The sequence below is a fragment of the Anolis carolinensis genome, chromosome 2 (genome assembly GCF_035594765.1).
Source record: "Anolis carolinensis isolate JA03-04 chromosome 2, rAnoCar3.1.pri, whole genome shotgun sequence".
NCBI classification, from domain to species: domain Eukaryota; kingdom Metazoa; phylum Chordata; class Lepidosauria; order Squamata; family Dactyloidae; genus Anolis; species Anolis carolinensis.
The window spans coordinates 68,017,300-68,045,115 of record NC_085842.1 but is presented as its reverse complement, the minus strand read 5'-3'; the positions used below and the strand labels follow the sequence as shown (position 1 = coordinate 68,045,115).

The window sequence follows — 27,816 nt, the reverse complement described above, 5'->3', positions numbered from 1 at the left end:
AAGGCAGAAGAGCTCTTGTCCTGGGGACCTGGCTTCTGTTGCCAGACTTCAGATGAGGAAGAGCAAGAACATTGGGAGGGGGGGGGGTGAATTGCTGTGAGGATGTTGGCCAAAAGAGGCCCAGCTGATAACATCACTGCGTATCTGGGAATACTCATCCTCTCCTCACACCCCACTGCTGGTCACCTTTATCTGTAAGTTATTATTCTTTCTGCTATCAGTGGTGCTTACTCCCAAGTAAATGTGCTTAGGACCTAAATAGGAAAATATGTACAGTTCTATTTAAAATGCTGGCAGATTTTTGTTTTACGATTATGAGTGAGGGATCCAAAACACATACTTTACAACCAAATAAACACAATTTACAATGTATCACACAATTTTGGGGCCAAGTCAAGATATGAACACTGCTGCAATTGCAGCAAAACATGAAAATGCATTCACCCATTTTTGAGGTTGAATATAGGACAGCCAAAACTATTTTTCTCAACTGTCAGAACCAAATTGAAAAAATTGGATGTTTGAATGCAGCCAAACACACTTTGATTTTAGAGCTACATCCTGCTTAGTATTTAAATTATATTCAGGTGTAATCAAGGGAAATGAGTAAGTCTCCATTTCTCTTCCGAAAACGGTCTTCTCTTCGGTATCTCTTCAAATACACCATCTTCAGTTCTATAGCCACATACACATACATTAACTTGGCAATAAAGAAATTATCAAAGCAATCTGTCCAAACTAGACTGTAGGTTTTGTCTACATCTGGCAACCATAATGTAAAGGAAGGAATACATAGATAATAAAATAGTCTCATTTATCATTACAGCTAGCATCTAAGATATGCATTCTTTTTAAGTCTTTGCACATCCAGCCCTTGTGACAACAATTACTTTGCAGAGATGTAAAAGGTAAGGCTTTTCCAATAATGACTCCAAAAAAAAAAAGACTTGAAGTGTTAGGTAAATGGAGACTTGACTTGGAATATAGCAGTGAAGTGAGTATATATTACTAATATTACAATACTGGATGTTACAATCAATGAGAAAGGTTTTTATCTGTGCTCCACTGGCAACTTTAGAGTAAGTCCAACTAACAGAAAATATACCACTATAAGCCTCCACAAAATGAAGCTGGTGTGTTCCCATGTGCCTTGTTTTAGCAGTTATTGTCGTTTCCTACCTACGCCCACTTGCTGCCCCACTATTAATGTTCAGCAGCCCAGGGAGAGCATGAAACCTGTCATGGGGCCCATGACAGGTTCCAGGGAGCCAAATTCTACTGAACCCACAACTTTTTTTATTCCTGCATAAGCCAGGGCACAACAGAGCTTACTTTATTAAAACAAATCAATTAAGCTAAAATGTGGCAGCAAACATTTATAATAATGTAATAATGACTGATCTGTCATACTTTCCCCAATTTTACTATTGCTGTAGTTTTGACTATGCATCCTGCTAAATGATGATCCAGTAGTAATCCATATTTTTGGGAGTAACAAAGAAAGATACTTCAAACTGATAGCTTACTTGACACCTTTGTTAATGAAGTAGGAAAAAAGAGAACAATACAATCCCCAAATGCTCCAAGACCATCACCTCCATGAATATCCAAAAGTATGGTAAATGAACCCTTTGTTTTAACTATAATTTTGGTCGGAAGAATACCACAGAATTTCACTGGTGGACCTAGAGAGACCCACAAACATTTTAGAGGCGGGGAGGCAGAAAGGATATTTCTGGAGGGTGGGGAAGTGAAACTGTGGATATCCACAAAAAGGTGATTGTACTGTACAAAAAATTACCAACCCCACCAAAAAAAAAAAAACACTAGGCAAACCATCTAAGACAAAAAAGAAAGATAATGCATGAACATTTAATCAAATTTTAGTAGAGAGCACAGGATTTAAAAGATTGACATGTGATTTGGGAGGACATTTTTTGTGAATTCCTATACTATCCTATCTGATTTGTCGTTGATCCACTCCTTTGGGCTTCACGCAAATCTACAAGTTGCCAAAATATACAATCCTGTGCTTTTCTTTTCTATTTCTGGCCAAATAGCTTAACCATTGGTTCATCTCATCAAACACGAGGTATGCCCAAGGGCCGCTTGTGGTCTCTTGAGATCCAGTTCATTAGTTGACAATGTTCATCGGTTGTCTTTTGTTTGTGCTATATGTCCTGCCCATCTACTTTTTGCCTCATAGATTTCATTGACCACGTCATGTACCACGGTTCTTTGACACAGCTCTTTATTTTTATGAATTATTACTGACATATTTAATATATGATATCCAAACACTTCAAGCACATTTAGTCATTTGTATCTTGTTCAACATTTTAGATGTCATTCCTCCATCAATACAAATATCTAAAATATGTCTCTTCATCTGTACAAATATAGACTACAAGCTCCTTTCAATTTGCAATGGTATGATGCATAGAGAATACAACTTAACTCTTTAGCCATTAATAAACAATGAAATCTACTATTAGTTGAAGTTCACAACATAAAATATGAGTAAAGACATCTGTTCACAAATCTTCTAGCACTGAGTAAGACTACCATAAATGTACATAAGTGCCAACTAAATCAGAACAAAGAGAAATGCAAACAGCTTAAATTACAGTTAAGTCTAATTGGAGTTGGATACCACCTTCAAGATTATGCTTCCTCATAGATGAGTAGTTTGATTTCATTTGGTATCTAAACCACACAGCACCCCAAAGTTTATCTTCAGTCTTATTTTCTCCTCTTTTATCTCTCACTAGTTAGCAATAAACAAAATCTAACATTAGAAAGAAAAGTCTGATACCTAAGCTAAACGATAGTATTCTTGGTCCTTTGATAAATGCCTTTGAAACTATTTAGTGGTTGCAAAACCTGAACTTTTATAGTGAGAAAATTCAGAAAACAGATTATGTGTTTCATTTGTATGGACAAAATATCAACAGAAACAAGTTGCTCTTGTAACTGCCATCATTACTTGGAATATTTATGAACAGAAAAGTCATGAATATGATCAAGGAACTGGAAAGGCTACTGTTCAATATTTTGATATTTTGCTTTTGGTCCAATATAACAGGTTGCGTTTTTAATTTAATTTTAGTTGTTAAATCATCATTTGTTTTTATATGTTGGGTTGTCAATTTTCGTTATTATGGGTGTATTGTTGTGGTGTTCAGGCATTGAATGTTTGCCTTTTATGTCTGGAATCCACCCTGGGTCCCTCTGGGGAGTTAGGGTGGAATATAAATAAAGTTTTATTGTTATTATTAATATTATTTAATATCTGTTGTTAGAAACCATCACTGGAAGCACTGAATTCTGGTAAGTGAGAGAACAATCATGAAATATCATATAATAAAGAAGCTCTACATTATTTAGAATTTTATATTAAGTGATTCCCACTGCATATTCCTATTTAAAACCATCCCTGGCTGAATAATTATTAATATCAGTTTAAAATATCTGTTTTAATATTATTGTAATGACTTTTATTCCACTGAAAAAAATTTCAGTGATAAGATACTTGTCATTAAAAGCTTGGTAGCAGCAAGGACCTTGTGAGTTGGATAACCAGATAAGAAATACATTTTTATCATGTCAGAAGTGATTTGAGGACATACTGCAAGTCACTTCTGGTGTGAGAGAATCGGCCATCTACAAAGATGTTGTCCAGGGGACACCCAGATGTGTTACCATCCTGTGACAGGCTTCTCTCATGTCCCTGCATGGGAAGCTGGGGCTGATAGATGGAAGTTTACCCCATCTCTCGGATTCGAACTGCTGACCTTCAGGTCAGCAGGTCAGCCAGCACAAGGGTTTAACCCATTGCGTCACCATGGCTCCTAGTGTGATACAATTTAATGTGACATCTGTCTCTTATTGTTTGTTTCTTCCTCTATTCTTTTTTTTCTTCATGTCAGGAGCGACTTGAGAAACTGAAAGTCACTTCTGGTGTGAGAGAATTGGCCATCTGCAAGGACGTTGCCCAGGGGACACCCGGATGTTTTGATGTTTTACCATCCTTGTGGGAGGCTTCTCTCATGTCCCTGCATGAAGCTGGAGCTGATAGAGGGAGCTCATCCACACTCTTCCCGGGTTGGATTCAAACCTGGCAGCCTTCAGGTCAGCAACCCAACCTTCAAGTCACAAGGCCCACTACGCCATAGGGGGCTCCACTAATAAATTAATAAATTTCCTCCAATAAATTAAAGCAACTTCTATATATAGAAACAGGAAAGATGTTCCCGTCATTAGCCTGGGAATATAAAGAAAACTCAGATTTTCTTATGCAATATAATAATAATAATAATAATAATAATAATAATAATAATAATAATAATAATAATAATAATAATAGTCCGGACATGTTCAAACATCCCTCTCCCCCCTCAACAAAGCACTCAGCCATGGATTTTACACCCTATGTGATAGTTAAAAAGGCCTTTTTCATCAGGATCAGCAACAGCAAAAAGAAAAAGAAAGAAAAGGGAGGGAGGGAGGGAGGGGAAGAATTATTTGTGTAAAAATTGTGTGTTTTGTGTAGAAAAACATTGGGATTTTGTTTTTACTAAAACTCTTCCCAATATGCAAAGAATATCATCCAAAATGTATAATAATTTGCATATGAATGCTGTGGGCAAATACAACAAATGACTTTCATTGCCCTCACATGTGAGACTTGAAATAACCAAAAGTTTACATTACAAAATTGAACCCACATTTAATATTCCAATGGCTCTAAAGTGAATCATGCCATTTCCTTTCCTTGCATGGTGTTTGATAGTCACATTTTGCATGGAAATTAGCATATTTAATGCAAGTGAAAATATGTTCACCTTACTGTTCTTTTTCTGAAACCTAAATCCAATGGTTAGTCCCAGCTCAACTCGCTGAATCAATAAGCCGTTGGTAAGTCAACATCTGTGTAAATTTCATCAATTCTATATGTTATCTCTGGCTCTAATTAGCTGCTATTGCTTTGCTTCTACAAATTTGCGGAATTGAACTTTCTTCTTGTTAGCTTTCACTGACAATTAAAAGGACTCACATGTCAATTTTGCTTTCTTTTTATGATGGATAATGATAATGATGTGGATGTTCAGGCATAGGTATGTGACATCATTATTTCAAAAAGAACAGAAAAAAGGAAACAATCTACTGAATTAGCATAATCAGAAAGGAAATTCAATTGATTTTCATAATTAGATGTCCTGTTTTGAGGAAATGGAATACAACAACCCTGGCCATATTAATAGTATGCCCATATTGCCTTTTTGCCTGAGTGTTAAGTAAAATCTCAGCTACACTGAAGTTTTACAGCCTCAAGACTGCTTCAACTCTTCTGTATTGAGACTCAATAAACAAAGAAAATTTTATCTCCTCTATTTCCTTCCTGAGATACACTTAGTGTAAATTTTAAATCTTGAGAAGGGGCATTTAATTTTTGAGTCTTTCACCTGACATGGTAAATATCAGCTTCCACCACATGGGGGTGCATTCATAAAAAATAGCCATCATGAAATTAATGACCAAGAATGATCCTACAATGTTTTCAAGTTAAAAATTAACATGGGAAATTACTTTAATTAGAACCTCCAATATACATACTTTTAATGTTGGTTCTTTTTATAACTGATGGCAGTGACATGGAATGAGGATTGTTTAATAGTCCTCAAACTGAAGTTAATATTGCTGGAAATTGTTCAGCAATTTAATCCTAGTTTAAGAACTACAGATTGTCTGGCATATAATTTTACTATGTTTATAATACAACTATAACTCAAAACAAAAGCATGCTATAGAGTCTGGGCCCATACTTCTAATTTTAATCTGAGTGGGACAGCAAGTGTGCATTGCAAAGACTTGTATACCAGCTCCAAAATGTGTAACTGCAGTTTTATGGCACCTACTGCTAAGTCTAATTGGCTTGTAAGTCAGGGCAATATGTCATATAGCACTTCATTAGTTATGAGTCATTAAATATGGGAACTATAATAATTTTACGTGGAAAGCTTTTTAGGTGAAAGCAAGTACTATTTTAATCCTTTTTTATTATCACATTCCTATCCTACACTAAACAAAAAAAACTACCTCCAGCTATTTCCACACATTTTTTACGTTCTTAAGAATTAAGTGGCACTTCCTCTCCTTTCAGAAATTTTCACACGAATACACACCTATTTCAAAATATGCATCTTTCCTGAGATAAATATATAGAGAAATGTCCTAAAATCTAGGAACAATAAGAAAACTGTCATTACCGGGACAAAAAGTCTTCTTGTATTGTCTCTGCCTGAATTATGATCACATCAAATGAACAGGTAGGTCCCACAGAAATATCAAATTCATAGTAAAAGGTTTAGTTCTAAGATTAAGATGCCCATGCTATAGGGCAATGAATACCTTAAAATACCCTTGAAGAGATTTATTTTATATACTAACTGGAAGAGTGGGTTGATACAAATTAAGACCATTTCAATCAGAGATCTAAAGCATCTGTTGGGAGTGCTTTGATTGTGTGTTACTACATTAGACTGGATGGCACTTACTGTAACAATGCCAATTAAATCCATTTCAGTTCCTGGTTTTTACACAATGATGTTTGGAAATATAAAAAAAAGATCAAAACTTCTTATGATAAATAGGAATATGCCATAAAATAAGAGGGGCATATGATGAAAGAAAGCTAAAACTAATCTGGCAAAAAATTCTAACAAGATGAAAGTACTGTTTGAGGTTTTATTAAGATACTGAGTCAAATTAACTAGTGTTATAGAAAAACGGAAAGTGGCCTTATAGTGAAGCACCCAGCCCATAATTTTCTCTAGGCTTCCAAATAGAGGTTTTCCCATTATATACAACCTGACGATTTTACTCTGAGTGCAAACCAAATACCACTCAATCAGTTATGAACAGCAAGTCCCAGCAGCCCTAGGCAGCACAGCCAATGGTAAAGAAGCCTGTGAGGTGCAATCTAACAAAATATATGGGACTGCATGATTCCCATTCATGCTTATAGCTTTGCATGCAAATGTGGTGCTCCACCACTGATCTATTGCTTATAATGATTCAGAATGAACTGTTACAGCTGCTACAATTAATTGTGACCAGAACTTGAGAGAGGTCAAAAGGTAAAGGCATGGGATTGTTTTGAGAATCTCCAAAAATGGTACAATAGCAACTGAGGTATTAGTATGATTATAACTGCAGGGTATACTGGATTTTCTAAAGTACTTGTTATAACATTAAATAGACAAGGAAGCCGCTGTGCCATGATCTGAAATGACTAAAGGGCAGAATAATTTACTGGGTGCTGGGAAATGTGTGAGACAGCCCTCTACATAAAGCCAAGAGGAAACGGTTTTCAAGAAGGAAGGCATACTCTATAATCAGTCCAAATACTGATGGGCTCAGTTAGGAAACCAGTTTAAATGCTCCTTTTCAAAAACACAGACTGCAGTTTAAATGGAAAACTACTGAATGTCTAACTTGGGGGCTGCACACCACACCTAAAGCAAATAAACACTGGAGGTTTCCTTTCTAATATAATGATACGAATTTACTTAAACAATTGGAGGGATAAGAGGATAATGTTTCAGTTAAAACTTTCTTCAAACAAATCATCTGTGAATGAATTTATCACACCATCTGTGGGAAATAAATCATATACTCCTGAAGGCCACATAGGAAACTATGGTCATAACCTGGGAGGGAATTTGCAAAAAAAAACAAAAACAAAAAAAAAACCTTGTGTTTTCAAATATTTCATTCTTACTGTGCCATTTAAAGCATTACAATTGCAGGAACATTCTATATGAACATGTGAATAAAAGCATGGATTAACTGACACTTTCAATTGCTAATTTCACTTTAGGAAATGAGGCAAGGTTTGAAAAACCCTAACTGTAATCATATACAGCTATACAAAATGGATTTTCATTGTGCATCCCTGCTATTTTTTCAAGTACAACAGAGAACACACACAATCATCTGTTGGAATTCCTTGGGACAAAATTTAGCAGGGAACTGGAACTCTATGAGAAATATCCACACATTCTGGTGTATAGTGTTCATTTCTTCCACATGGCTCCTCCTATCAGTAGGAGCAGACAAATAAACCAGGGAATTTCCATGCAAGTTTTTCTTATGTCTGAAATGGGATCTACAATCCATTGTCCTCTTAAAACATGTCAGAATCATATGCTGGGGTTTGTTTTGGTCTTATGATTCTAGCTTGTTAGAAAAAAATAAGCAAGAATTCCTGGTTTGGATGTAATGGTATAAACAAGCTATGTATAGGTATTTCTTGGTTTCTATAATTATGCCATTGGCCAAAGAGAGCAGTGCACAGCAGCACAAAGCATTTTTGTAGTAAGCCGCAGTTCTCAGCAATTCTTGTTTACTGTGACATCTAAACCAAACTTAAGTTGGAATATCTATTAAATATTCGGATCCTGTGCTTTTAACATACCCTATAATACCCATGTATACGTTTACAAATTTTAGACAAAAAAATCAACTAAAAACCCCTGGATCAACATAGCCATGGGACAATATGACTATTTCATCTTAAATCTTATACAAAAAAAGAAATATCCTCTTCTCTGAATAGATTATCAAAAGGCGAGAGCTTAGTCTGCCCTGGTATGATCCAAAAGAAGCACCAAACCCTTCCTGGCACCATTTCTGGCTTTTTTGAATGTCTGGATGGGGAAATGGCAGTGATGTCCAGGAGCCCCCTGAGATGGCACTGGTGCTTTCCATTGAATAAACCTCGACTTATCCACAGGTCATATCAAGATCCTTAATTTTGGGTCCAAAGTCTGCCCTCTATTTATACATGAGGTCTACTTATACATGAGTATAAACGGTATATTCAAAGTGATATTTAAGCAGAACTGATTTTGGGAGAATGCATAATAAAGAACATAGCCTAAATCTAAACTGAGAGAACATGCAGCCAAAAGAACTATTTGGTTCCATTTAAATGAGAAAAAATACCAGTCACCCTCACATATTTGAATCAAAGATGAATATGTGAGAAAAAAATGTATTAGGAACAAAGTAAAAATAAAAACCATAATTACATAAGAGTACATGTTGACCTATGGAAGTCTGATTCAGATATGCAAGCACAATTTATCTTATTTATTGGATTTATACACCATCTTTCTTCCAGAATAGGACCTTTTTTAACATTGGATAAACTGCTCTCAGCAGTATTCACTGTAAATGAGTTTTTTGCACTGTATAAAGGTACAGTTCTTTACATTAACATTTACATTAATTATATAAAAAGTCATAGGTGTAGAATCTGCAAATAACATTCGAGTACAAAATCAGACTATAAAAATTACTTTTTGTCTATTCACAATTCCATTTTTGCTTGTTTATTTGTCACCTGTCTTCTGTTCTCAAGATGAAAAAATTTCCTATTCTCCAAGTTTGCCTTCCCTCCCCATGAATTTGTCATCCCTGCTAGAAATAAAAACATAACATTTCTACAGATGTCTAATGTCTCTGAACCATTAGGCACTTACCTTTTTTTGAAGAACATTAATTTTTCTTTCTTTGACTTCTAACATATCTTTCATATCTCGGATTTCTCCAGCCAGAGTTCCCTTTTCTTCCGTGAGGTCTTGCAGTTGTTTGGTTTTTTTATTAAGAAAACTTTCTTTCTCTTCTAAACGTAATCTCAAGGCATCAACCTATAATAAATGTGAATACATGGGAGTCTTACTGAATGGAATAATGGAAAAACAGAGAAGTTAAGCTTGTTGAACACATTTTCCATCCTATTGCTGTTATTATGGTGCATTTTTATTAAATCACATTTAATTTGATTATAAGTCTCAGGTTTTTCAAATCAGAGTATAGTTATTACAGAAATATAAAGAAAAAAGCATCACTTTCCAAAGCACCAGGCCGGTCATACAGTATTTGTAAAAGAGGTTAAAGTAGTTTACCATGACCTCTCTCTCCCCTTCACTTTATCTGCTGAAGATGCAATACTGTTACTGTATCTATACAGATTCATAACTATACAATCTCTATTCTTTTCATTTTAGATTTGGTACAGAAAGTAAATATTTTCAGGGTCAGGCACCAGAGAGTTGTTTCAATTAAATGCCAGAAATCCATTTTATGGATATGCTCACTCAAATTTATGAAAATAGTTGGTTCAAGAAATTTTCAATGTACCTTGAACATGAGATAGTTGGTGCTTTTTGCACTGAGACAATGAAAAAAAGAACATATTACTCAGTGTGCTGTTGGAGGCTTTCATGGCCAGAAACATTGGGTTGCTGTGAGTTTTCTGGGCTGAATGGCCATGTTCCAGAGAGAATGCTTTTGGAACATGGCCATACAGCCCGGAAAACTCACAGCAGCCCAAAATATTGCTTGTTTAGTAGAAGCTGTGTTTGTTGGGTAAGATGCAAAAGCAGAGGCAAACGCTTTCTCCAAAGATTAGTAACAATGGAAGAAAATCATAACATATTTCTTGTTGTTCATTCCTTTTGGGGGGGGGTCTTCATTTTTTTAATGGAGGTACAGTTCTCCCATTTCCCTGGGTGCCTCCACTGATTTGTCGATCACAGTTCTTAGTATGTCTCCTTTCTTCCTCTGCCACTGCCAAAGAGACAAAGAGCACATCTACACTGAGTTGTTATCCCGATTAGCTCTGTAGTGGCTGCATGACACATGGAGCTAATTCAGGTAAAAACAGCTTTGAATCACATTAACAAAAGTCACGGTGGTTTCAACTTCTCACTGAGAATCCAGCAAACCTTGGGTCCTTGTAAGTAATGTATAAGGCCATCCCATATTGGGGGTATCCGGTGTTGCCTAACTGAGTTTGGCGCCACTGGTCAGGACTCATTTCCGCCTCTGTAGCAGCTGGGAGCTGGTGGTCAAAACTATCTGATCACCGATTACAGAATTCAACACCCCAGATTGACCCTGGGACACTGTGCTCAAAGACTACAGACCATTACAAAGGGACAAGGAGAAGACAGTGAAGCTGGATGTTCTTTGAAAGCTAAACTCTATCTTTGGAGGTAGAGACTGAATGCATCAGGTGGCCATTTGGGACAGCTTTTCAACAAGTACTGGACCACAGCCTGTTTTGGGTTTTTAAACTTTTTTTTACAAAACACCATCAATGAAAATGATCAAGCCTCTAATAATTTTTCATTTTTTAATTATAGTCCTGAGTTTCTCTTTCTGGCTGCAAGCAATATACATTACAATGTGCAGATAATAATGAAAGGTATTTGAAATTACCAATCATGCCATAACTTGTTAACAACAAAAAGAAAATTGATGACAATGCAAGAATAAGTACTTCCTTTAATTTGGAATTAATTTTAAGTACATATCTAGTTTTCATGCTTTCTTAATGAAGACCATCTTTCTTGGCAACAGCACAGAAAAGAGGAGACAGGTGAGTCCATTTAGATTAATTATCTTTTCTTCATTTGGAAACAGCATGTTTTAAGGGGCGCAAAGTCTGTGAAGGAATCTGATTTATCTGAGTTTCTATTCTGAGGTTTGCAATGCTAAGCTTGTTCTGAACAAAAAGCTTTGTAAATCTATTTTTGCAAGTCGATTTGGGACCTATCTGAATGATCTATTAGATCTCAGGATGCATGTTTCTTCCTGTTCTTGAAATGGCTCAGTTCATTTTTGTACACTGGGGAAAAGATAGATTTGGGGTTTAATGGAATTTAGATATTTTCTTTTTATTAAATATCCTGGATAAATACACCATCATCGTCAAATGTGAGTGAGAATCTATTCTTCATTTTTGTTGCAACAGTCAGGGAACCATATAAAACAATGGCTTTCGGAGATAGATTCCATTCCATTCTGATGACAGTGGCTTATGATTCTTTGTGCAGAAGAACAATAATCTATTCCTAGTTTTCCAGGGCTCAAAAATAGGCATAGCGGAGACCAGTTGATTAAGAAAAGCATGAATAAAGGTCAATATAGGTAAACAGGTTGCCAACTTAATTCCTGGAAGAGTTCTTGTTATTTAAGAACTGCCAAAAGTGACCATTTGGTAGGAAGAGTTTTTCTCTTCAGGGAGGCCTCTGGTTATACACTTGTAAGAGAATTGTAGAAGAAAAACTACTGAAGAGCTTGGCAAATGAACTAACCAAAACTTAACCAAAATATTTTATTTATTCTTTATGTTACTTAAAATATTTCAGACGACTATCCTTAAAATTTCAAAGCTGTTTCAATAATAAAGCAATAGGAGCAACATTCAAAAGTCCACTTGCATCATTACTGATGAAGTGCTTATCTGGATTTAACTAACTTTCCTGATCCTACTTTTATATGTAACTGTTGCCATGACACTGATGTCTATCCTTTTCTGTGCTTCATCTAGAATCTAGATCTACATAAAATAATATACACAGATGCTTTAATACAAACCTTTTAAACATTCTTAGACACTATATTTACTTACACATAAATGCCACTATTGTATTTATAATCTTGACATTTTTTCTAATAAATACTTGCAGTTCACATGTAAAAAAATCCAAAACTTGCTAATCTACCAAGCAATCCCAGGTTTTTGTTTTGTTTTATTATTATTTTTACAGCAAAGTAACAAAACAATATACATTAAAACTGAAAGTATTTTGGGGGAAATAATTTGCACAGTTTGAGCACACATAATGCCTAAGTACTCAGCCTATCATTTTCTGAAGACATCTGAAGCATTTTATAACATTTCTATCTAAAAGCATACTTGGAAAAAAGTGCCAAAAATAGTGAAATTACATTTGAAAAATATATAATGAGGTGGAATTCTTTTTTTAAAAACCTCTTGGTTGCCTTTGCTGTTGTTGTTTGAGGAGTGGCTGTTCTTAAATGGCTGGCTGGCTGGCTTTATGAAATTTGTATCCCTTCTTTCTGCCACAAAATGGAACTCAATGTGGCAAAATGGCATTCATCAGTAAAACTCTAATCTGAAGAATTACTACTTATACAAAACAGACTTAAAATAATTTGAAAACAAACCAGAAAACAACACCAATAGTATCCAACCAGTCAACACAATCCTCTCCAAAACAAGAAAAGGCTAAGGTACTCTGTCTGAGATTCCTGAAGCTACAAAACAGAATACATATGAAATACAAAAATGGAAGTAGACAGCAAAATAAGATTGCTGTGCTGAGGTAAAAAAAAAAACAACAGTGAGAAGATTTGAAAACAGTATAGTTTTAGATTGTAGTAGCTCTAGGTACAATATGTTCTTGGTATCTGCTGGGATTTGGTACTAAGACCCACAATAGATACCAAAATCCATGGATTTTGAAGTCCCATTATGGTTGAGCAAAACGATATTCCTTATCCAAAATGGCAAATCAAAGTTTCCTTTTTGGATTTTTTTTGAGGGAGGGGAATAGACCATGGATGATAGAATCCATGGCTGCAAAATCAGTGGATTGAGAAGGCCTACCATAATAGGTAACATTAGTTCTCCTATATAGACTCTCTGAAGTGTACCCAGTGCTATGCCCATACCTATATTGCAAAAAAGTGAATGTTTTCTAGGTTTTTAAAATCTACTGTTAGAAAAACAGGAGTGTGCTCTCCAAGCCTCTGCCAGTTAAGATCCCTGGGATTCAAAAGGGAAAGAGTGCAAAACCAGGAAGCTTGGTGGATATGGAGTAGGGTTGCCACCTACCACTTTCTCAAATCCATGTATGTATAATCCACATATAATGCAAAATACACCAAATTATTAGAGAAGTTTGCATTCTAAATATGCAAATGTAGCACACTAGTTGTCATATTTTATTTTCTTCCACTACATTTCAAACTTCATACCATTTTCTACAGTTACAACTGAGCAGAGAGAAGTGGTGCAGAGTAACATTTAAAATGCTGGATGTGAAACAGGGACATCCTTGTTGAAATTTCTGCTTGGTCACAGAACTTAACTTGTGGCCTTGGGCTACCACTTTGTGGCTGCTGTGTGCCTTCAAGCTATTTCTAACTATGGTGACTCTAGGTTCACCAATCACAACAGTTTCTAAAGCTAGGAGAATGGACTTTCCCAAGGACACTCAGTGGGTTTTCATGACTAAGAGGGTCTTTGAACTCCACAGTTATAGTTTAAACCATTATGCAATGCTGGCTCCACTACGTCCCAGAAAATCTGCATTGCAGGCCCCTCCCTTGCTTCTTGCACTTCACTGTTCACACCACTCACTTCTTCTTCACTTCTACCTCTTTTCTCGCCACATGCCTTTGTTTCTGACACATTGCTCCTCACACTGACTCCTCTGTTCCTTCCTTTACCCCACTTCCCTAATTCACTTTCTCTTCCCTCACGATTGAAAGGAAGAGGTAGACATGTTTCATGCAGAACAATTTCACAAAAGAGTGTCTCAAAATGTTGTTCCTATCTTTTGGCTTCTACAAGGATTAGGAACTTATGTTGTTCTAAAAAGAAAAAAGAAACAAAAGCTTGAAACCTAGCCCAAATGATAGTCTAAATGGTCCCTGGGCAAAACCCACCCAAACCATATCTATGGTAAAACTCCATAAAATCTGTTAATAGCTAAAGAATCTGAGAATTGTAGTCCAAAAAAAGTAACCTTTTCTTGCTCTAAATCCAGTGAACTCAAATTGACTATTACTACTGTTTTGTTTGTTACAAGAATTATTCTTTCACCTCAGCAGCTATACCATTTTAATGATACGTTTAATACAAGAGATCACTTTTTAATCTAAGTCTGTTTACTCTAAAACTGTTTTTTTCTTATTTTCCTAACTGAATCATGTTTTATTGTGTCTTCTTTGCATATGCTCGAAAAAATAGAGTACCTGAGCAAGTGGGAAATGCCCATTCTGTTGCAGTACAGCTCATCATCTGCCATCCATCAACTAAGTGAGACATGGTAAACTAGCACATGAAAACTAGCACACTGAACTTGACAGGAAAGTTAAATCATCTACTATAAAGTAGTCTGTCCATAACAGAGTTACTAAAGATGCCAAAGGGGCTTTGTAAGCCACCCCGAGTCCCTTCAGGGAGATGGTAGTGGGATATAAATAAAGGTTTATTATTTATTATTTATAAAGGTGTAAAATTTGATCAGCCTCTGAAATCTCTTAATAGCTAAAAGATTCTGAGAATTGTAGTCCAAAAAAGTAACTTTTTCTTGCTCTAAATCCAGTGTACTCAAATTGACTTTTTGGCTATGCTCAATGTTAACACTAAGGGGATATAAAGAGGATATATATGCTTACTCAGAATTTGGTATTCAACTGACCTTCAGCCAAAAATAAGAACAAAAGACCAAGCATGTAACATATGTTAATACTTGAAATTCCCCAAACTAGCTTTACCTCACTGAACTTTACTTCACTATTTTTTAATGTTTGCTATAAACCTATAGCTGTCGTAATATTTTTATGAATTACTGCAGAAGGAAGTGGGTCATTTGTGAGTGAATGTTATTTCACAATGTAATGATAGTTGTAAATTCACAATACTCAGAACTAATTTTCAAGACGATAACTCTTAGAAAGACCCTAATGTTTTGAATACTCTGTTTCGAGTTATTTTTGGATTTTTTTATAAAAGCAAACAACATTTTAAAAAATGAAATTTAATAATACTTTACCTGAAAATGTGTTAAAATACATTGAAATTTTATAAAATCTTGCTTGGAATTAAATTCTTGAGAAACTAATTGGACTTATTTCTTCATGAACATGCACAAGATTAAGTTGTGTATATTTCTAAACCCAAACTATAGACAAAATAGTAAAAAAATACTACCCAAAACCAAATAACCTTTGGCATAATATATTCCAGATAGGAAAACAGACTGTGTATGGCAACTTTAAAAACATACAAAAATATGTATTGTGATACCAGATTTTATGGCCAAGAGGTCACAATGTCAAAGTTACAATACTAGAAAACACACCTCTCAGATCAGGAAACTGTTTCATAAACCAATTGTTGCTAACCCTTCCACCCAGACCCATCTGAGCAGCTCTGTATCTCACAGTTTTGCAGTAACAAACATTTAGCCAGCACATCATTTGAGGCATGGAAATGAAGGAACAAGGATAGCTTTGACTGCTATGGCAAACAACTAGGCCTGGAAAAGAATTTCAATGGTTTCAAAATTCTTGCAAAAATTATTCACTTCTTTCACCATTTACTGCAAGACAAAGTACATCCCAACTTTAAATGCATATATTTGCAAGGCTTAATTAATATTTTAAAGAAGGAAAATGCATATGAAATTATGCATACATTTGAAAATGTAAATAGTTAAAATGTGTGCAGTTAAACTGTGCAGACAGAGGTATGGTAAACCTCTTTTTGTAAAAAAATTTGCTATGAAAACTCTATGATGAAACCATCCAAAGTGAGACATGGGCCACTTTGCTTCGAGTGAACTACTGGGATAGATCAGAGGACAATTTTGAGTAGTACTTTGGCTAATAACATAATGTATTTGGATGGAAAGGAAGTCCAGCTGTTGACATGCTCAGAGATGAAAGGATAGTCATTGATTAGCATACTTGGAATCAGCCCCAATAGTCATCTTAATCTGTTATACCATTTTCTTAGAGACAGTTGTAAGATCTGATTCTAGGGAGCCTATTTTTGAGCAGTAACTTTGAAATCACCTCACCAGCACAGATTCTATTACCTCCAATAGCATATGTTTGTTGCGTTTTCAGTCAGCTAAGGGTAAGAACAATTCAGGAGTTGATGGTAGGCTTCATGCAACCTGCCTCGGGCACATCCTAATGCCTGGAGTCTGTGGTTTTGCTATTTTATCATCTTGAAAGGAACTGTCAGAACACTCAATTGCACCTTGTGGGGAGAGATTGTGGGGAGCGGAAAAGGGCATTCCAGGAAACAGTTTTGAGCTGATGAATAACATAGTTCTTATGTTACTGAGTGCTGAGACAGACCTGCAGTGAATCTATGCTTTAGCATCTTTGCAGAATAGCCAATGATACAAGGTACAAACCTGCCTCAACTTCAGCTATGTTCAGTCAAAATTAATTATATTATAGAAATGCATGAGATGATCAGCTAGAAGCAGCATTTTGTTTTCTTTTTTAAAGAGCAGTTTCTCTCCTGTCAGCAATTAATTAAGCACTGACAAAGATAGGTCTCTCACTGTTGAAGTTCTGAGTAAACAGATACATTTCCCACAAATAATATAATAAAGATCTGCAATCCCTGGGGACTGAGTCCAGGCCTGTAAGGAGGGAAAAACCACTGGAAGCAAGGTCAGCAAACTGTTAGAGTTGAAGTTCTTAAATATTTCATGTCGGCCACCTGATACCACAATTTAGTCCATAACATAAAGCGTGCATACATGGGTTAATTTTCAAGGCATGCTACGACAAGTGCTTTGGCCCAGGAAGGTAGAAGCTGTCAATTATGAAAGCCAAAAACATGCAGGTTGTATGTTAGTAAGCAGCAAACATATATGTACATGCCTTCATGTTACCTGCCCACCTATCACAACCCTTGAATTTCATTGGGTTTTCTTAGGTAAGAAATGTTCTGAAGTGGTTTTTCCAGTTCCTTCCTCTGATATATAGCCTACAGAACCTGGTATTCATGATGGCCTCCTACCCAAAGACTAACAAGTGCCAATCTTGCTTAGCTTCCAAATCAGATGAAAAATAGCAAGCCATTGCTATTTACATGTCATTTCCCAAATTTTTGGGCATGTAGCAGTCACTTCTGGTACAAAAGTGTTTTTCAACTCTGCATAACTATTCTTGAAAGTTCTTAAAATGATGGATTTTCTGAAAAATAAATAAATCTACAGCACCAGAAGTATAACTGTCAAGAAAACACAGAGGGGTTAAAACTTTGCTTTCAGTGTACAGCTCTGCTGAATATGTTGGGGTTTCCTTAAGTCTCCCTTTGATGTAGCAACAGCTGTCTCAAGCAAGATGGCTTTTCAGGGAGGGGCACAACAAGGACACGAAAAGCCATTTTTCCCATAGTGAATTTTTACTTTTTAACTGTTCTTCCTTTTCTTCTATTGTGATTGTCAGGTAACAGAAACAGCCACAATGACACACACATCCAGTGTAAGGCAATCTGGAACTCATAAGAAAACTGCAAAGCCAACAGACCTAGTTGTGATTTGGGTACTATTCCATTATCCAAGCAGAGGCCACAAGGGGGCGGTAGAGAGAGGAGGATAGTCCATTTTATCAGGGTGGAGTATGGGTTGAAAGAGTAAAATATCCCCCCTTTTTTCGTGCTATTCCCCCCCACCCATGTCCCCATCATGGAAACAACACTCCTTTAGGAAGGAGGGGAGGAGGAATAACCAGCAAAAATTGAGGAAATGGTTTTCCTCCTTTAACTCCCCCTCCTGTAAAATTGACTATTCTTCTCTCTCTTATGCCCCCTTGTGGCCTCCACCCAGATAATGGAACAGTACCATGATGTGCTGCTGAAATAGAAACCATGGTTTATGAGCAGGTTCAGACATTAAAAGAAATCACATCATAAATTTGTCTTAATATTAAGAGAATGTGGCCTCTATGTGTAACAAAAAACAAATGAATGAATTGGTTCATTATAAATGTATATATTGGTTCATTATAAATTGTAGCAGTTAGTTTGTGTGATAATACTGTATTTCTTCAATTCTAAGATGTACTTTCCCCATCATATAAATATCTCTAAAAATGGGGTGCATCTTAGAATCACTGGTGCTTTTTATATAGAAGAGGGCTTTTTTCTGTTGGTTGTATCGAAATTATTGTGGGTCTTACAATTGATAGCATCTTCGAACCGAAGATATACGGTAATATAAAGAAGTTATCAAAAGCAATTTGAATGGTAGGGAAATGTAGTTTCTCTGTATAATTGTCCTTGACATCTCCACTGTCTTGAACTATCTGGAAAAGCACATCTATCACTACACCTCAGACCCAGACTCATTCCTAACAGGAATATTCATGAAAAGTTGTCAGTTCTTCTTCATGCTCTCAATATGCATGTGTAGATGGGATATAAATGCCAAGTATATATTCTCAGGCACTCGTACTTAATTCTGAAAAACAAGCCTACTCTACTCAGAAAGTGATCTGTAGCAAACTGAGACTTGATTCAAAGCAATATACGAAGAAGTATATGTCAAGATATGTCCTGCTCCTTCAGTACATTATCCATCATTCCTCATAAAATCAATTGATTTTTTAAAAAGTACCCCCCCCCCCAAATGCATGGTTTACTTATGGTATGAATCTAATTGCTACAGCTGCAATTTTGGCTCTTTGTAGTTCAATTTGAGGCTGTATGACAGCTACCATTTAAATCATATTATCTACCTACACACCTTAACTTTGTAAGGTTTAGCAATGAGTTGATGTTGTTAGGTACAGTAATGAACTGTGAAGCCAAACACATTTAGTAATACTTACTCCAATAAAATAGCCATAGGATTACAATCTAATAACAGCACAAAGTACCACTTCTAACATCCGTAAAAATTTGATTTAAATTGAAATTTTTATATTATAATTTACATAGCACAACAACACATCTCCATTAGCAATCACAATGGGATCTGCATTTCTCCTTAAGCAAACCTGGTCCTTTGTTCATCATCCTCCACTCCACTCCATCAAATTACCATGTTTGTTTTACACATTTTTTAAAAACCTAGCTTCTGTATTGGCCTGATCCACAGCCAGTTCTGTGGTATGTTTATAAACTGTGAAAGCCTAAGGACACAAAATTATTAACATGATATATTTACCAGCTGCTTTCATTCTTTTTTAAAAATAGTGATGTTTTCAAAATAAAAATGTTTCTCCCCCTGGTCCCTTGGTGGCATACAACTTTACCCAAAGCAGCCTGGACACATTGCAAGGAAAAATACAGATACAGCACAACCCCCTTAAGACGAGAACACATTAGCATTATAGAACGGAGACTTTTTTCTCCCTATCACCCATTATGTTCCTGCAGAATTCTGGGAAATGTAGTTTAGGGAAGTCAGGACATCTCTAGCTGAGAATTCCAAAGGCCCCACCCTAAACTACATTTCCCAGATTCTGCAGGAACAAAATGAGCGATAGACAAAAGCCTCCATTCAATAACACTAATGTGATCTCGTCCTTTATCCATGAATTTGATATCCACAGTTTCACTAACCAATGCTCCAAAAAAAACCTTCTCTCTGTAAGTGTTTCTGGGCCAGTCTATACCAGCCCAAGTCTAGTAAAAATATTGGATAATAATCCATGGTATCAGATATCCATGAGGAGTCTTGAAACATATCCTCTATGGATACATGTAGTACTAGTTCAAGTTCTGATAGCTAAAGCCTAAAAAGTTTTTAAAATAATTATACTACCAGTGGTATTTAAAGCTATTTAAGAGTATACCCAATTTAGAAACAGAAATACTGTGTCCCTCTGAGCAGCCAGGTTCCAAAGATCTGTTCAAAAAAGTATTTGCTGTCAGAGGACACTAACTTTAGGAATGTTCTTCTCGCAGCTAAAAAGTATTGGAAAACTGCAGTTTGTGACGTATTCTGCACAAAATTAGTAGGGCTCGGGCCCTACCTATCTCCGTGATCGCATCTCCTCCTATGAGCCAGTGCGGACCTTGAGATCTTCCGGGGAGGCTCTTCTCGCGCTCCCACCACCGTCTCAAGTGCGGCTGGTGGGGACGAGGGAACGAGCCTTCTCGGCAGTGGCCCCCCCGGCTCTGGAATGCATTGCCAAAAGAGATCAGGCAATCCCCTACATTATCCAATTTCCGTAAGGAACTGAAGACCTGGTGGTGTTGGCAGGTTTTTGAGTAATTATATTGGACTACCGCCGATTTCTGAGCCTGAATATATTGCATAAGATTTCCCTAGCCTAAAATGATACATTTTAATATATTGGGTTTATGGTTCCCGTCCCCTTGATCTGGTCATGTAAGTGTGATTTATTGTTATAATTGCATTATTTTACTTTGTTTAATAATGTGTATTATGTTGTTATGTAATGTTTGTGTTGCTTTTATGACTGTAAACCGCCTTGAGTCCCATCCGGGAGATAGGGCGGTATATAAATAAAGTTTTATTATTATTATTATATTATTATGTGGTATTTTTTTGCTCAGGAAATAGATGATTTGGTACAGTTGTTAAATTTTGTGCAGAATAAATCCTCAACTACAAAGATTCTGATCAGTCCAGGATTCTACTCATCAAAGTTTCCTGATACAGTACTGAGGCATTTCACAGATATTTTCAAATAATTTTCTCCATTCCCTACTCCAGAGCCTGGGAGCTACCAACAAGAATGTTATGTCCTATTTTTCCATCATATGTACCCATTAGGGTAGCAGGAAACAGAGAAGGGCATCCCCAGATGACCTCAAAACACAGGACTGCTTATATGGGTAAATAGATCCTTAAAAGTTATTAGTCGTAACTGATAATTTGATCTGTTACCCAAAACACGCCATTATCCAGTGGAGCTGCTGTAACAAGGAAGTTGTATGCTTCCTATAACAAGTCCCATTCAGCAGTCTATCTCCAGCTTCTAAATCCTCTTCAAAGGCAGCCCCATGTTAAAATAACACAAAATGGACTGAACGAAGTGTCACCATAGCCAGATCAGATGTCTCTAGAAATGGGCACAGAGGCATTAAACTGTGTAAATGCACTCCTGGACAGAGCAGAAACTTCTCTCTATTATCTGGACTATTTTTCAGTTAGCTCACTCTAAACCAGTCCATTACTGATTACAGGCACCTAGAAATAAAACGCCACGCCCCCTAATTTTTTAATGACTTTTGAAACATTTCTTTTATTGATCGCCCATGCGGACATGAAACTCACAAATGCAAGCTGAACATAAATTGAGCCCTGCCTATATTGATTTTACTGTTGTTAGCTGCTTTGTGCACATTCTTTTAGAAATAATAATAATAATAACAATACTTTATTTTTATATCCTGCTCCCATATCCCCCAGGGGGACTCAGGGTGGCTTACATGGGGAACAAGCCCAATGTCACATACAATAAACAGTCATACATTAAAACCAATACAAACAATATAAACAATAAAACCATATAACAGCATAAAACAGGATAAAACAGCATATCAGAACAATGAGTCTGAGCATAGTGCAATATACATAGAGGCAAAAATTATACAGGCTCAACGTAAGGCTCAGGATAAAATATAGGGCGATCAGGAAGACAGTAATCTCATTTAAAAATAAAATCAACAAGAGAGGAGCATCAATAAGGTGCAAAGGCTGCAACAACTACATCTCTAACTGGGGCTATTCAGTCAAAAGCATTTCGAAATAGCCATGTTTTGAGGTCATTACGAAAAATGGACAGAGAGGGTGCCAGCCTGATCTCCTTAGGGAGTTCCAGAGCAGGGGGCCACCGCTGAGAAGGCCCTCTCCCTCGTCCCCACCCACCGCACCTGAGACGGAGGTGAGAGCGAGAGGAGGGCCTCCCCAGACGATCTCAAGGCCCGTGTGGGTTCATAGGGGATGAGGCGTTCACGGAGATAAGCAGGTCCTGAACCATTTAGGGCTTTATAGGTAATAACCTGCACCTTGAATTGGGCCCGGAAACTTATTGGAAGCCAGTGGAGCTGTTTAAACATAGGGGTTGACCGCTCCCTATAGCCAGCTCCTGTTATCATCCTGGCCACCAATCTTTGTACCAACTGTAGTTTCCGAGTCGTCTTCAAAGGCAGCCCCATGTAGAGCGCATTGCAGTAGTCCAATCTAGAGGTATCTAAGGCGTGGACCACCGTGGCCAGGTCAGACTTCACGAGGTATGGTTGCAGCTGGTGGACAAGTTTAAATTGTGGAAAGGCCCTCCCGGCCACCTCCAACACCTGAGCATCAAGCATCAGCACTGAGTCTAGGAGAACCCCCAGACTGCGGAACTGTGCCCTCAGGGGGAGTGCGACCCCGTCGAGCACAGGTTGCCACCCTATACCCTGATCAGCCTTTCGACTGACCTGGAGGACCTCTGTCTTGTCAGGATTAAGTTTCAGCTTGTTAGCCCTCATCCAGTCCATCACAGCAGCCAGGCACTGGTCCAGGATCCGAGAGGCTTCCTTGGAATTTGGTGGAAAGGAGTAGTAGAGTTGAGTGTGTGTAGAGATGGCACCGAACTCCAAAACTCCAGATGACCTCACCCAACGGTTTCATGTAGATGTTAAAAAGCATAGGAGATAGAATAGAGCCTTGCGGGACCCCACAGGTCAATGGCCAGGGGTCTGAGCAGGAATCTCCCAGCTTCACCAACTGGGAACGACCCTCCAGGAAGGAGCGGAGCCATTGCAAGGCAACGCCCCCAATACCCATTCCAGAGAGCTGTCCCAGAAGGCTACCATGGTCGATGGTATCGAAAGCCGCTGAGATGTCCAAGAGAACCAGCAGGGTCACTGTTCTGTCTCTGTTCCATGACCAGGCCTGAAACCAGACTGTGATGGATCTAGATAGTCAGTCTCTACTCGGAATCCCTGGACTGCGAGGCAACCACCCGCTCCAGAACCTTTCCCAAAAAGGAGAGGTTGGAAATTGGCCAGTAGTTGTTTAATACCGACGGATCAAGGGATCGGTTTAACCAATGCCTGTTTTAAGGCAGATAGAAAATGCCCCTGATCCAATGAGGCATTTATAACCCCCATATACCAATTTACCAGCCCCCCACTGGCAAGTTTTAAAAGCCAAGAAGGGCTAGGGTCAGAAGTGCATGTGGTCGCCCTCACAGCCCCAAGGATCCCCTCGATATCATAAGGCTGAACAGTCTGAAACGAATCCATTAAAACCTGACAAGCAGATGCCTCGGTTACCTCCTGTGGTACTGCTTCAAAGCTGGTGTCTAAGTCGGAGCATATCTGAGCGACTTTATCGGCAAAGTGATGGGCGAACTCGCCACATCGAGTTGTCAGGTGATCGGGGAAAGAGACATAAATCAAACAGCACGTTTAAATATAAAATGTTTTTACTCATATATATGATGTATGAATTATAGCAAGAATATCTGTTTATTATGCACAGCCAACACAGGTATCCCTCCTATATAAATGCCACAGCTGGTTTATCACACATCAGATGAGTTTGGGTTGAGGAACAACCTATCCTAAATCAGACAGGGCTGCAACTTATTGGAAAAAAATATACCTTTATGTGCAGAAGTCCCTGACACCTCAAATGATTTCAGAGCTGTCATTGATGTCATTGATGACATTAAGAGATCTTGGTCAGAAGACCACCCTAATAGTCTAATGTAGGAGGTGCAGTTCCCACAGTTCTGTTTTTTAGTGTTCCACTTAGGGCCAAGATTACTGTGGATATGATGTGTGAATGGGAAGCAACAAAATGCCTGCTATCACATGAATGAATGTAACAATTCAGCTCTCAAAAATTGGTTGTAAAGTTAATGACTATGAGTAGGTGGTGGCTTTCAGATATAAATTTAATAAAGCTGTACCAAGAATGCAGGCAGGAAAAAGTATTAAAATGACTCTTGTAACAGCAGCGATGGTGGCCTTTGTTGATATGCCAAAAACTCACATAAAAATAGCCTTGTGATAGGGAACAACTTCAAGAAGTTTCTTAGTCAAATAAGTTCTTGAAAAAAAAAGTAATGATGAAGGTTAGGCTAAATGTTATCCATAGCTATGGAACTACAAAAGCCATAGCCAGAGAACCATGGTCCCATCTACTAGGGCTACATCAAACTTTACAGCAGTGTTTTCTCAACCTGTGGGTCCCCGTATGTTTTGGCTTTCAACTCCCAGAAATCCTAACAGCTGGTAAACTGGCTGGGATTTCCGGGGTTGTAGGCCAAAACACCTAGGGACCTACAGGTTGAGTACCACTGCTCTACAGTGGTTCTATAGCAATTCTTATAAAGAGAGATATCACATGAGAGAAGGAGCAAGAGATCATGTCTTCTTATCCTTCAGGTGCTCATGATAGGACTGATACTTCACCAGTCTTCCAAAGAAGAAGCACCTACATAAGGCAATGAAGTTCAAACATGCATACTGTAATAGGAACTGTTATTAGCCATGAGGATTGAAGGGGATGTCCGATGTATCAGTGCAGTGCATTCCTACATTATTTTTTCTTCCTTGTTTGAGTCAAAATATATTTACAGTCAGATTGCAATATATCAAAATGGGCTAAAAGACTTTTCTTTGATTTTTACAGAAAATTACTTTTACATGACTTCTGGATTTTTCTTTGAACCATGATGGTGTTCAGCCAAGTGAAACTAATTGTATATTATGTGAAGAGTTCTGGAGTCTTTTCTTTGCATCTTTAACAACAGATGTTTTGATTTTGACACTATAGCAAACATCTCTGAATTGTTTAATTTACCATAGTTAAATGCTTAAAAATATCTAAATATGTGATTCGTAATGCAGCATTTTTCATCAATTAATTTTCTGAAAGTTTACAGCATTTGTACTAATTCTCTGTAACCAGATATGTTCTGGATCTATTCTCATGAAACCTATATAGGAACACACATTTGAAACATCTTTAAAACTAAGTAAAAACATCTTTCTACTATGCTGCAAGGCAAATGATTTTAGATGTTTTGCATTTTTATGCTAAATAGAACAGCTGCAACTGATAAAAGGCAATCAAGCTAATTCTAGTCAATCAAGTCCAGAGGTTCTCAGCTCTTGTTTTAAAATGCACTCAGTCTCGCACTCATTTTAAAAATCTTTTACCATACATAGTGAAGGAAAATTCGATTGGTTTTTAGCCATTATGATTTATGCTGAATTTTCTCTGTAGAGCAATGCTTCTTTCTCATTGTACACCTCAAATTAAATAAAATATTCTTGAGTCAAGTTCAATTCATGCTTATGACAGATTTATTTTTGTTTTATTAATCATCAATCATTAAAATTTGATGCAAACCTACATAGTTGCCAACATGCCAGTCACTTGCCAGAGAAATGTTAGTTTCTCCCAAATATATATCATTTGTTCTCCAAAACCAGCTCTTGGGGCTTCATCAGACAGGCAAAATTGCCCATCGAATGACATTTTCACATCACTTGTGGCACAGAGCCTGCAGGCTCCCATCCCACAATGTCGATTTACTTCTGGTGGAGCTCGATGGCACAAGAGAAGTGAAAACATGGTAAACTGCCATGGCGCCAACACTGGAGGCTTCCCATAATGCATTGGCAATGATGGGAGGAAGCTAGGTGGCAGACGCTCCCTCCTGTGGGATGGGATGAGAAATAAGGCAGGTGATGCAGGACATGGGGCAAGAGTTTCCCTACACACACACACGGTCCCACTGGATTCGCCACACACCGTGGTGAATCCCATCATTAATGTGATGAGGTCCTAATGCGACTAAAATGTTTCTACCTCAAGACATACATATAGCTTGATGCCATTCCTAAAGTTTCTGCCATAAATGTGTGTATATGCCTTCAAGTTGCCTGCCGACTTATGGTGACTCATTAATTTTATAGGGTTTTCTTAAGACACAAAATCCAGATAGGTGTTTTTGCAAGTTGCTTCCTCTGAAATAAAGTCTACACCATCTGGTATTTACTGGCAGTCTCTCATCCAATTATAAACCAAAGCTAATCCTATTTAATTTCCAAGATTAAACAGTGCCTTTAGAGAATGTAGGGTCAGTGTGGTGTAGTGGGTCAAGTGTTGGACTTTCACTCTGAGACTGAGGTTTGAATCCCCACTCAATCATGAAAACCCACTTGGTGACCTTAGGGACATTACACCTTCTCAAGACAATCCCTTCCCCATACAAATTATGCCCAGAAAATTCCATGATAGGTTCACTTTAAGGTCACCATAAGTTGGAAGTGACTTGAATGCATACAACAATATGGATTTGGAACACTTATTTTTCCCCAAATGGTAAGTATATTTTTAATTATCTATTGTTAAGTATTATGCTCTTTACTCACAAAGAAAGGCAAGCAGTAAGTGGGATATGCGAGGAGTCTCCTGTACTGCTCTTCAACCCAGCCACAAGTATATATCTCATAGCCATCAAAGAAAGTGCCCCAGCCAAGTAAGACTGATTATCTTTGCTCATGAGATACTTTCTGCATTAATCCAGTTATGGGCACTGTTATCTAGATCGCCTTTGCTTGCAAGATCAAACAGTTATCATCATAGAAGTGAAGAAAGCATCACAAAAAGGCAGAAGAAAGTGAGTCCAGAATGGAAACAGCTATCTGAGAACTGAGATTTGAAGAATTAAGAAAAAAAAAAGCATGAAATAAAAGAGTTTTCCAGAGGACATAGAAAGGAGAAGCTTGGTTTGGTTTGGTTTTTAGAAAAACATCTTTCTAATTATGTCCTATGGGATCAAGTTATAGTCATTGGTTGACAGAATCCATCTACAAAATGTATTTGCTACCCTGGATAAATCTGCTCACTGCATAAACATAGTCATGAAATATCATACGACTGAGAGTTTAAAAAACCATTCGTAGCATATACTGGGCTGAAGTAATCCGATATATTAATCTTCAATGTTAATGGTGTATTTTTAAGAGACATACACAATATAGGTTTTAAAAGCACTCTTTCATGAAGAGTAACAGTTCCAAAAAAGTGGCTTTCTACATCTCCAGCCAAATCTGCCTGCTCGAAACTTGCTCAAATAACACGGTCTTACAATATTCTAGAATAACCTCTAATTTTGGCTTTGGTGATGATTAATGGCCTTTCTTTGAAGAAGAGATAAGGCAGAACTCATAACATCTGGGGTTTTTTTAAG

The 27,816-nt window shown here is 37.3% G+C and overlaps 1 protein-coding gene across 18 annotated transcripts in view; it reads right to left on the bottom strand.

Moving 5' to 3' along the window:
- erc2 (ELKS/RAB6-interacting/CAST family member 2) overlaps nucleotides 1-27,816 on the bottom strand; it is a 698,491-nt gene that overhangs the window by 463,943 nt on the left and 206,732 nt on the right. For all 18 annotated transcript variants that reach the window (XM_062969888.1, XM_062969890.1, XM_062969892.1 and 15 more), the window contains one exon: nucleotides 9,549-9,716. In XM_062969888.1, the coding sequence (XP_062825958.1) occupies nucleotides 9,549-9,716 (168 nt within the window). The remainder of the gene's footprint in view (nucleotides 1-9,548; nucleotides 9,717-27,816) is intronic.